The sequence below is a fragment of the Ursus arctos genome, chromosome X (genome assembly GCF_023065955.2).
Source record: "Ursus arctos isolate Adak ecotype North America chromosome X, UrsArc2.0, whole genome shotgun sequence".
Classification (NCBI taxonomy): Eukaryota; Metazoa; Chordata; class Mammalia; order Carnivora; family Ursidae; genus Ursus; species Ursus arctos.
In genome coordinates, this window is record NC_079873.1 from 32,188,244 (window position 1) to 32,200,696 (window position 12,453).

Genomic DNA, 12,453 nt, shown 5'->3' on the forward strand with positions numbered 1-12,453 from the left:
AGCTTGGCTCTCCCTAACTTATATACACACATGCATGTACGTACGTGCACACAAATGAGTTATCCATATAAAAACCCAGATTTCCACCTTCTTTTTAAAATGCTGAGGATGTGGGGGCACCTGGGTGGCTCAGTCGTTAAGTGTCTGCCTTTGGCTTGGGTCATGATCCCAGGGTCCTGGAATTGAGCCTCACGTCAGGCTCCTTGCTCTGCAGGGAGTCTGCTTCTCCCTCTCCCTCTGCCCCAGCTTGAGTTCCCTCTCTGTCTCTCTCTGCCAAATGAATGAATAAAATCTTAAATAAAAAATAAAATAAAATAAAATAAAATAAAAAAATAAAATAAAAATAAAATGCTGAGGATATCTGGCAATGCTGGGCCCAGTCTTGAGAAACAGCAGTTACCAGCTGGAACAGAGTGGCAGCAGCTCCCACATGCATAGCCTTTGAAAATACTTTAGTTTCACGACCCCCCGGTTTAAATGCATTGTTTGTTCAATTCAATAAAATATCCCCTTTCACTCCTGAGAGGAAGACTTTCCAACCTTCTCATTTGTCTCGTCTTTTGACTTCTTGACTTATTCTTACAAGGTAAAAAAGTAAACCACATTTTAAAGTCCTGTCTAAAAAAGATACTCTAAGATTCTTAAAGAACTACTATCAGATGAAAAATCTTTAAACCATGTGCCCTGCTGGCAAAAGGAAATTCTGAGTATGGAAATGTTTTCAGTTTCAGTAGTCTCGCAAAATCAAAGCAGGCAGAAAAATTCTTAACTGAAACTCAGGAGCATGATAAAGAAATCAGTCTGGCTCTCTCCCCAAATAATTATTCTGAATTTCATCTCTGATTCCACTGCCGCTTGGGTCCCTGAGAGTAGAAGTCTGTGATAGTAACTTGGGCTTCATTCTTGTTGCCAACCCTGATGATTTTAAAACTTAGTTGGCCTAATTTTCCCCTTTTGGATGCTTCGGATGGTGCTCGCCACTTCTGCTGGAAGAGATTCTCTTCTGCTCATGGAAAGACTTTCTTTTCCCTCTACGGATTTATAATGGCCTATGGGTAGAATTATACTGCAATACACCATATGGTAAATATGTTAAAAAACGGAGTTCGAGCTTACAGTATGTGTATACAAACTTCTAAGAAACAAATCCTTATCCAAATCTATGACTGCACATGCCATTATTTATTTGATAATCATTTGATGCTGAACACGTGCCCCCTGGGTCTGGGATCCTGGGAAAGATAACCCCGCTACAATTCCTGCTTTGATGTAATTAGTGGTATTTTAGAGAGAAGTTTCAACACTACAAAATGTCTCTACTGAAAATACTTTATCATTAAAGATCTAGGACTTAGCAAGAGTGTTTCCATTTTCGGAAAGTCATAGTAAGAATACGGGAGACTATAAACAATTGATTTTTTGTGGGATCAGTGGCTCTCAAACAAACTTACAGCTATGGGTTGAACTGTCTCCTGGAAAAGACATTAATGTCCTAAGCCCCGGGACCTCAGAATGTGATATTATCTGGAAATACAGTCTTTAAGGAAGTAGTCAAATTAAAATGAGGTCATTAGGGTAAGTTCTAAACTACTGTCCTTATAAAAAGGGGAAATTTGGAAACAGAGATAGCACAGAACAATGACAATGTGAAGACCCCGAAGGAGAAGGCCTGAGGACAAAGGATTGGAGTGATGTATCTACAAGACAAAGAATGTCTGAGGCAACCGGAAGTTAGGAGAGAGGCATGGTACTTCCCTAGTGCCTCCAGAGGAAGCATGCCCTGCAAACACCTTAATTTCAGACGTCTGGCCTCCAGAACTATGAGACAGTACATTTCTATGGTTTTAAGCTACCCAGTTTACGGTATTTTGCTACAGAAGCCCTAGGAAAACAATACAAGCACCTTTCCAGAACTGGATAGTTTCTTCATAAATAGGAGGGCCGTAGTGCCTACCAATTCTTCCTTTTCCTTTAATGTTTGGACACGGATTTGCATGCTGTTTTATGATGCCTTAAAAATTCTACCATTATTGACATTTTCTAAATTAATATCCATTTAACAGTTGGTCCATAGTAATCTGAATGTCAATGACCCCCTAATGTTCAAGTCAACAGATTCCATTTTCAGGTCCCAAAAAGGTCAGTAAAAATGGCCAAAGCAAATTTATTATATAAAGGAGAGGGGAATTCACAGAAAAGATAATGAAGATGAATAGTTTGGGGATTAAGATAAATCATTCCACTTTCTATTAAAGCTAAGGTTATCAGAAAATAGAAATCCTTTTATTTTTGAAACTAGTATAAATTGATCATTCTATTCCATTCTATCAATGATCTTTTCTGGCTTCTTTTTAAGAGTTTGTTTTTTGTTTAAGTTTAGTGTCCACTAATCTCCTTTCCATCCAGTTAGGAAACTCAGGTTTTTCAGTTGCCCTAAGAGCTCCAGTTGAGAATGCAGTCATTCCCCATTTGCTTCCTTGTACCCCCCTGTAACTGTGACTCTGTTCTTAGTTTCCGGCATGATATCTACCACATAGGAAGTGCTCGGTTAGTATTTCTTCAAAGTAAAAGCCAGGTATGAAACTGTGTTTAGGAAACAAATGTAACACAAGCATTTACAGCCCATGGGCAGACAACTTTACAGTGCTTTTATGCAGTTTTTTTTTAAGTATTTACTCATACTACTAAAATTGACTCTTGGTGTTGATATTCTCTACCAACCACCTTATTTAAGTCTGATCTGCCTTGAGGCCTCTGAGAAAGCAGGGGGACCCCGTCCGTTTGTTATGCCTGTCTCATGTCCACCTCTTCCAAGTGCTCTGACTGCACCCTTTCTCTGGTCTGTAACCTGTCCCATTCTTTTCAGTAATCAGCCCAACGACTGGTATGGTGGGTAGGCTCTAAGATGGCCCCCATGACCCTTACCTCCTGGTCTCCACGCTGTCATCCTGAGTATGAGTAGACCCTGTGACTCGCTTCTAACCAACAGAATGTGTCGAAGGGGACAAAATACCACTTCCATGATTATGCTACCTAAGACTGTGATCCCTGTCTTGCTAGCAGCCCCCATTAACTCTTTTGCTGTGTCTGATGGAGGAAGCCACCATACGGAAAGGCCTTTCGTCAGAATAAGAGTGCTATTAGTTTCTATCGCTACATAACAAATTATCATAAACTTAGTGGATTAAAACTACATATATTTATTATCTCGTAATTTTCATGGGTCAGAAGCGTGGGCAGTGCTGAGCCTGCGTCCTCTGCTTGGGGCCTCACAAGTCTGCAGTCAAGGTGTTAGCCAGAGCTATGGTTTAATCTGAGGATTGGGTTCCTCTTCCAGCCTCACTCGTTATTTGCAGAATTCAGTGCCTTGCAGTTGGAGGACCGAGGCCCGCACATCCTAGAGGTTTCCCACAATTCCCTGGGCATGGCCCTCTCTGTAATAGGGCAGTTTGCGCTTCTTCAAAGCCAAAAGGAGAGCATCTCAACTACTCTGAATTGCTCTGACTTCTTCCATGTCTGACCTCTAGAGCCTCTTTGAAAGGGCTCACCTGATTAGGTCAGACCCATCTAGGATTATTTCCCTTTTGCTTAGAAGTTAACTGATTTGGAATTTTAATTACATCTGCAAAATGTCTCACCTTTCCCATGTAATGGAACCTAAGCAAAAGAGTGGTATTTCATCATCCTCACTGCTCCTGCTGATACTCAAGGGGAAAGGAGTATTCAGGGCAGGCATACCCACCGACGGGAACCATGGGGGCCATCTTAGAATTCTGCCTACCACAACTGGCATGTCTCAGTACTATCTGCGAGCTGCATTTCCACTTGGCTCCTATAGCTTACATTTCGGCAAGGTATTCTGTAATACTGTACTACTACTATAACGGCAACAGCAAAATTAAAGTCCCCCTCAAGGTAATATTCACACAGGAAACTATTTTGTAAGACTTCAAGATCATATCTCCTCTAGACTAACACCCCCTTGCGTGAAACACAAGAATGGAGTTTCTTTTCCTGTCCTCAAATGGGGCAATGGCCACGGTGATTGAAGAATACGTGTGTTAGGAGCTATAATGGTGAAAATGAAGGTGGCTTGCTCCACTGAATGACCGGTACCTGTGAGCATGGGGCAGCAATGTTTCTGCCTGAGGAGACATAACAGCTTTACCCTCCTTATTCCCTGTGGCAGAGCACTGTGTGATGGAGCCAACCTTGCTCATCACGGCCAGTGCCACAGACAGCTGGAGCGAGCAAGCCCGGCTCCGTTTGGCTGTGCTACGGTGGCGACCGGTGGCAGGTGAAACACTCCAGATCAGCCCACAGAATCTGACCTGTTTCCGTGCCACGTCGCCTCCCTAAAGAAAAGTGTGGGAGGCAAAGAAATTTCGACAGTTTCTCCATGAAGACGTACTGTTTACACAGTGGCCCTGATATTTTCCCTACTCGGAGGTAAATGAGGTTTGTGTCTCACAATATTTTAAACATAAACAGATTTTTCTGGCCCCCATTCTGTCAACTGATAGAGAACTCCAAGTACCTCTACATTTTATTCAGACTCATACATTTAAACAGTGGAAACGACCAGATATAGTTTATTAAAATGTTCATTAAAAACAATTTTGACTCAGTTCTTTAAAATTGCAAATACATTAAAAACCGTCACAGTGTCATGAGATTGTAAATATTGCCTTATGAAGTTATAAAGAAGTTGTTTAGTAAAAACTATGAAATGTTTTAATTTAAACTTCACATATAAAAATATATATTTTATTGCAACACTGAACAGTTAAGGCCACAACACTTGAAGGAGAGTTTGAGATACGCATATTTTGAAATTGTTTGTCAAAAATATTAGCATAAATAAATACCAAAACTGGTCGTAACAGTCAAACCAAATAAAACTTATTATTAACTTATATCTTTAGAAGTTTGTTATCAGAAACTTTCCTTCAGAAGTCATAATGTTTTCAAGTATAAATTACAATGTGCTTGGTGACCACGGAAACATAAATATATATTTATAGTATTATACAAGATTTTGACCTTCTCTCCATATTTGGGGGTGAAGTATCCTGATGATTTTGCCCCATGTGGTTCTGGTTGGCATCTTTCTTACTGCTTTTAAAAGCTATTTGATCTCCTATTGGTTTTATCTCTGGGAGTGGCTCATTATTACTCTGCATACTTTTCTGACTCGTCAATGACATCCTTTTAAAGAGGAAAATCTAGAAAAAAACCCACACACACAAAGAATTCATTTCAGTAAGTGAATAGTCACTTAATAGTATTTAGGGGGTATAATTTTCAACTAGTCTTAACATTATTCCATCACATCTTTACGGGGCACCATGTGTACAGATGTACATTCTCAGTGTCCTTCCGCCTCTTCTTTTACCAATGGCAATCATGATTCCTCCCTGAAATGAGACCTTTCAGGGTTTAACTTTCAACACTGTCAGTGCCTTGGTAATACATTATCATTTTTCTTTAAAGAGCAAATTGAGTATTTCAGTTTGTTGTGTCGTTGAGAGAAAAAAAGATGAAAACCAGGACATTCTGGAGGAGGACATACTTCCCATTCCTACAGATCAGAACCTCTGGCAAAATGTTAGCGCCGCCAGATGATGCATTTGGGAGCCCCAGGGGTCTGAGTGGGCAGGTGGGTATATGGATCTGCTGCCAAGGCTATGCATAGGCAGACAACAGCCAGAGGGAGGAGAGTCGACGCCACAATCCAGGGACGGCAGGCAGGCAGAAAGGAGAACAGAAGAAAAGAGACTGAGGAAGAGCCAAGTGTGAGATGCAGGCAGAGGAAGAGGAGCCAGCACTGGGGACAGAGCTTTGTAGAAACAAGATCAGGAAAGAGAGGCACCTCAGGATTGAGGGAGGAAAATGTATCAAGAAGGGAGTGCCCAATAAGGCAAATACAGAAGAAATTGAGGAAGACGGCAATGGAAAAGTCTCATGGGATTTAAGCCCTTTGAGGATGTGGCCAGAGAAAATAAGATTTCTGAAGAGTGATAACACATACATTGGTTTTGACAAGATGCCAAAAACAAAAAACAGGTGAGGACTTGGCTTCTTTGGAAACCAAAATGATGTGAATAATAGCTGGCCTTTAGTCTTAAAGAACGGAGGAACTAAAGTGAAAAGTGGCGACCCAAAAAGTCAGAGGCTACAAAAAGGGTCTGTGGACTAAGATGGGGGAACTCCTGTTTCGTTTCTGCTACTGTGGAGGAATCCATATCTTGAAAAATTCTGCTACTACAAAATACCAAGAAATGCTGAGTAAGTGCAAAAAACATAATTTCATAATGTGTAAGTAAGTTGACAAAACAAAATGAAGGGAGATCCCCATGGGCCAAAAAATGAAGAGGGAGCAGGAAACCTCAGAGGTGAGGGAGCAATGAAATGGAATTTATTGATCTCACAACTTAGACTCATTCTGTTAACGTATATTTGATCTCACAAAATGTGGACACTTGGAACTGAGACCCCTCCACAAAGTAGGGACCCTCCAAGAACTATGCCCTTAATGTAAGCCCACCTACAAACATTGGGAGATGACAGAATAACATGGCTCTCCTGGTTTAGGCTTTGAGTGAAGGAGAACCATGTTTTCCTAATGAGAGGCTGAGGTTCCCATTTACTTTACTGGTGGTATAGGTGGGAAAGCCCTAACTGAGAAGTTAACTGAAAGCGGTACTGGAATGGTAAGACCCAGGGGAGCTAACAGAGGCTAATACAAATTCTCTATGGATGGATTTGCCTTAATGTAAGTCTTAAAGGGGTTCCACAAAAAGTCCCAGTTGAACATGAACTCACAATCCGAATTTCAAAACACATAAGGAAACAAGATAGTACTAGCAAGTTAACCAAAGCAACAAACAGATTTAGATTCCTAAGGATGTCTGACATTGGAATAACTAAATATACAATATAAAATAAGTATGCTTAAATTATTTAAAGGACTAGAATAAAAAAACATGAGCACAAAACAAGATACTAGCTTTTAAAAATGATTGATCTGAAAAAGAATCAAGATAGAATTTCATTTTGAAATGTGAAAAATATAATCACTGAAATAAAAACGCAATAGGTGGGTTGAAAAGATTAGTCCCAGCTGTAAGGAAACTATGGAATCAAAGAGCTCTGAGATATGAAAGCTCTGAAATTCCCCCAAAATATTACTTAGACATGGACAACGGGAAAGTAACACTGAAAGACACGGACAAAAGAATGAAAAGTTTTGTATGGGAATTCCAAAGAGGAAAGAGGAAATATTCAAAGATATAATGGATGATAATTTTCTTAAAATGATGAATAACTTGAATTCTCAGATTCAAGAGTCATAATGAATTAGAAGAAAGTTAAAGCAAAAAAATTCCCACCCAGGCATCTCATAGTGAACTGAAGTACATCAAAGATAAACAATGTAAAAAACCAGGCAGGGAGAAATGATATACGAAGTTATCAGCAATTATACTAAAGCAAATTTCTTAATAGGAACAATGGGAGCAGATATCAAAAGAAAATAACTGCCAACCAGCCATATGATCATTCATTTGCAAGTGAACAGAAACTAAAAAAGTTAACTACAAAAAGAAATCTATGACAGGAACTTCCAAAGGATTTCTTCAGGGAGAAGAAAAAGAACCCCAAGAAGGATATCTGAGATGTAAAACAGAACAGTGAGGAAGAAAATGGTATAACAAAAAATAGTAACGTTTGACTGGTGAGGCCAAAAAACTAAAATATGGGATACAATAACATTTGAAATGGGAAGGAAGCGGTGATAGGAGAGAAAAACTCTTCTAAGATCTTGGTATTATTTGGGGAAAAGACAGGAACATTAACTAGCTTTAGATTTTAGGTATGTATGCTAAAAAATTTAAAGGCAAAATCCAGCTTATAGGCCCTTTACAAGAGACTCATCTAAAACACAAGTAAAAGACTGAAGAAAGATGTATCAAAGTGCTAACCAAAGGAAAGCTAGTACAGCTCTATTAATAACAGGTAAACTTCAGCATCTTTTTAGAGATAGGGAAGGGAAGAATACAAATAGTAAGATGATAGACTTAAAGGTAACTGCATTAATGATCAGGTTAAATATAAATGGGCTAAATGCTCCAATTAAAAGACAGGGATTTTCGGGTTAGATAAAAAAGCAAAACCCATCTACATGCTGCCTAAATCAAATGCACTTCAAATATAAAATCACAAATGAGTTAAAAGTAAAAGGATGGAAAGAGATATAACATGATAACTCTAATAAAAAGAAAGCTAGAGTGGCTATGTAATATCAGACCAAGCAGATTTCAGAGCAAATTTTATCAGGGATAAAGAAGTCATTTCATGATAAAGGGGTCAATTAAGAGACTATAACAATCCTAAATGTTACAGAACCTAATAAGAGCTTTAAAATACATAAAGCAAAAACTAATAGAAGTACAAGGAGAAATAGAAAAATCCACAATTGTATTTAGGGATTTTAATACCCTCTCTCAATAATAGATACTACAAGTAGACAGAAAATCAGGAAGGATAGTAAATACTTAACAATATCAACCAACTTGATGCAACTGACATTGATATGACACTCTACCCAACAACAGCATGCTTCTCAACCTTCTCAAGTGCACATGGAACACTAACCGAGACAGACCTGATTCTGGGCCATAAAACAGGTCTCAATAAATTTAAAAGGACTCAGGTCATCCTAAGTATGTTTTCCAATCACAATGTAATTAAATTAGAAATTAATATCAGAAACTGCAACGGAAAATACCCAAGTATGTTGAAATTAAATAACCCATGAGTCAAAGAAGAAATCAGAAAATATTTTGAACTGAATAAAAATGAAAACACAACATATCAAGTACTTCAGAGAAAATTTATAGCACAAAAAGCCTGTATTAAAAAATAAGAAAAGTCTCAAATCAGTGATCTCAACTTCCATGTTAAGAAACTAGAAAAAGAAGAGCAAATTAACCCAAAGAAAGTAGAAGAAAGGAAATAATAAAGATTTGAGTGCACATAAAATATAAAACAATACAGAAAAATTGATGAAACCAAAAACTAGTTCTTTGAAAAGATCAATAAAACTGATAAACTTCTAACCAGTTAATCAGGGAATAAAAAACAGAAGACATAAAATAAACCTGACGAAATCCGTGCAAGACCTGTACACTAAAAACTACAAACATTGCTAAGAAAAATATAAGACTTCCATAAATGGAGAAAAATCTTCATGAGTTAGGAGACTTAATATTGTTAAGATGTTAATTCTTCCCAAATTCATCTGTAGGTTCCAAGCAATCCTAATCAACATCCCAGCAGGCATTTTTCCCCAGTAATTGACAAACTGATTTTAAAAATTCATATGGAAATGCAAAGGGCCTAGAATAGCCTAAACAAGTTTGAAAAATAACAAAGTTGACGGAGTAACACTTCCTGATTTCAAGACTTATGAAGGTGCAGTAATCAAGATAATATGGGACTGGCACAAGATAAACAGATTGTAGGAACAGAATACAGACTCCAGAAATGTGCCCACACATGGAAAAGTTAACTGATTTCTGTGAAGGCAATTCAGTAGAGAAAAGGCAGTCTTTTTTCAACACATGGTGCCAGAACAATCGATGTCTATATAAAAAAAAAAAGAACTTCAATTCATACCCTCACCATATAAAAAATTAACTCAGAATACTACTCAGCAATATAAAGGAATGAACTATTGATACATGCACGGATGGATTTCAGAACAATTATGCTGAACAAAGGAAGCCAAACAAAAAGAGTAGATAGTGTAGGATTTCACTTATATAAAAATCTAGAACTTACAAAATAACGTATTATGATAGGAGGAAGACCAGTGGTTTGCTGAGGATAGCAGGGGGGCAGGGGGAAACGACAGGGATCACAAACAGGCACAAAGAAACCTCTGCCAATCATGGCACTGTTTACTCTCGGGTGATTATGGTTTCACAGGTGTATGCATATGTCACAAGTAATCAAACTACAGACTTTCAATATGTGTCATTTATTATATGTCAATTATACCTCAATAAAGCTCTTTTTAAAAAGCAGGGGAGTCATTATTGGGTGACCTGAGAGAGACTGTCTGAGGTTTTAAGCTTGGGAAAAACACAGCGAATGACAGAAGACCGTAGGCATCATCTACCTCAAACTGTCCTCACACGAGAGCCTAGCTAACAGCGTACTTGAGGCGAGCGCGCTCATCTGTAGCTTGCAGTGGGGACAAAGCACACCGTCAGAGAAAAGGTAGAAACTAGGAAAGGCAAGAATTCACAAGCATACTTTTTTGGTGGAGACATGCTCATCTCAGCGTCTTTTATTTATGGTAGTGACAGTGAATAAAAAATCTATTGACTGTGAACTGGCATGGGGAACTATCCAGGGAGTCTGCCATGTTGCAGCTAGTTTCTGAGGGAAGGCACTGGATCTTTAACCTCTGTATCTGCAGTCTCTGGCCTTGTGCCTGGCACATTAAGAGATAACTGATTAGTATATGCTAAATAAATACATGAATAAACTAACTCTATAATGTATAGAAATTATTTTTAATAGCTAAAAAGTTTATTACTTTTTTTCATTAGCTACCTTAGGTAGAAATGAAGCCAATGCCACATTCTTCCCAGTGGCTAACTGTGGGTCCAAATAATCGGCAGTGGCTACTGTTTGGAAAAGTAGTATTTGGTAATTTCTAGATATAATAATCACCTACCAAAAAGATGGCCGCCGCCAGTTAAAAGCATAGGTCCTAATCTGTCTATCTGAAACATTTAAAATCACCAAAACAAAATTCAGTGGTGAATTCTGTTTTGCAGATGCCAAGAGTACAACTCTTTCTTTTCTTTTTTTGGGGGGGATTATCTTTGCAGTGTCTGTCTAAATACCCAGGGGGTGGGGGGATGAGAATGAAAAATCTCAAACATGTTTCTTTTGATATGAGTTAATGCATCATTTACTTTCCAAGCCTTAAAAACAGTTTGATTTGTTTGGCTTGGATGGTATAAATAGTTTAGAAACACTCGAGATTAAAAAAGGTCGTGTGGGATTGACTAAAAGAAAATCTCACCTAAATCATCTATTTCCTTTTTAAAATATGTAGAATAACACAAGGACATGTACATTTACTGAAGTACATTTTCCCATTAGATATAATTGGGAATTTGAGCAGAATCCCAGTTTAAGACCACATTCTTCAGCCTGGCACCTGCAGCCTGCTGTATCCTGGCCTGACCTCACCTTTGTCCTGTCCACTGGGCCAGTGCTTGGGCCCCTGCCTGGCCTGCTCTTACTGGAGCATGCCACTCTGCTTCCCACATGGCATTTCTCCCCTGGCTCAGCCCTCTCTCCTAGTCCTGTGGATCCAAGTCCTCTCACTGATGGGCAACACTATGCTAAAAACTGGACAGCCTGAAAAAGCCCCGAAACTTGATCATGTGTTCTAGAACACGCGTTTTCCTTCGCTCTGAGTTATGTTTTGAATTTTTTCTTCTTCTGCTTCCCTTCATTTTTTCCTCTTAGGTTCTTCTGTCTCCTGACTCCTTTACTTTTCATCTCCCTCCCTCATATATGACTTTCTTTTCCAGAGTCTTTCCCTAAGCTCTTATAATTGGAAGAAAGTCTTCGTAGGATCGCTATGAAGCATAGTAGAGTATCTGTTAAAAGTTCTTTTCTACTAGACAGAGAATCTGTTCCTAACACTTAATGATACATGTTATAATTCTAAGGAGAGTAATTCTGAGAGTACCTTTCGAGCCAGGTCACAGATATCTCTAAACATAAAGGCATTTTTTAATAAAGATAAGAATACTCACGAAGTAATTTTTAGTGAAAGATAACAACGGGGGACCTGTGCCAAAATTTTAGCTTGAAATTTCTGAAGTAATTCTAAAAGGAATTTCAGAGTCGCTGAAGACAGGCTGTTTACTACTCTAAAGGCTGGTCCTGGTTTTACCCTCTCCTGTCCTCTTTCTTACCTCCTTATGTTTTATAGCTCATCATCAACCAGAAATATTTACTAAGCATTTACCATGGCCCATGTACCAGGGGCTGTGCTACCTGCTAAGGATCCATTGGAAAGCAAAACAGAAAATAGTTTCTGTCCCATAGAGCTGAAAGCCAGTGGAGAGAGAGAGTCATAAAGCAAATAAATGTACACTTCGCTATGAAATTGCCAATTACAATAAATACAAAGAAGGATGAGAAAAGGGTGTTACATGACAGAATAGTAATGGGACATAATTTATCTAAGTGCAGCTGGTCACAAAAGGCCTCTAGGTAGAAATAACTACTTTAAGCCAAAACCTGAAGGCTGAATAGGAATTAACAAGGCCTTTCATTGATCTTTTCCTCCACATTTCCTCCTAACACTTCTACCTGGAAATGTCCTCTCATGATTACAGAAAGTTCTCCTGGAAATGG

At 38.6% G+C, this 12,453-nt stretch overlaps 1 protein-coding gene across 4 annotated transcripts in view; it reads right to left on the minus strand.

Annotated features, from left to right (window-relative positions):
• Window positions 1-4,563: 4,563 nt before the first annotated feature.
• RPGR (retinitis pigmentosa GTPase regulator) overlaps window positions 4,564-12,453 on the minus strand; it is a 54,938-nt gene continuing 47,048 nt past the window's right edge. For 3 of the 4 annotated variants that reach the window (XM_026513293.4, XM_057310765.1, XM_044389362.3), the window contains one exon: window positions 4,564-5,225. In XM_026513293.4, the coding sequence (XP_026369078.1) occupies window positions 5,019-5,225 (207 nt within the window). In that variant the 3' untranslated portion in view covers window positions 4,564-5,018. Of the gene's footprint in view, window positions 5,226-9,864; window positions 10,502-12,453 lie in introns of those variants that run through there. The other variant, XM_057310759.1, reaches the window with a different exon arrangement.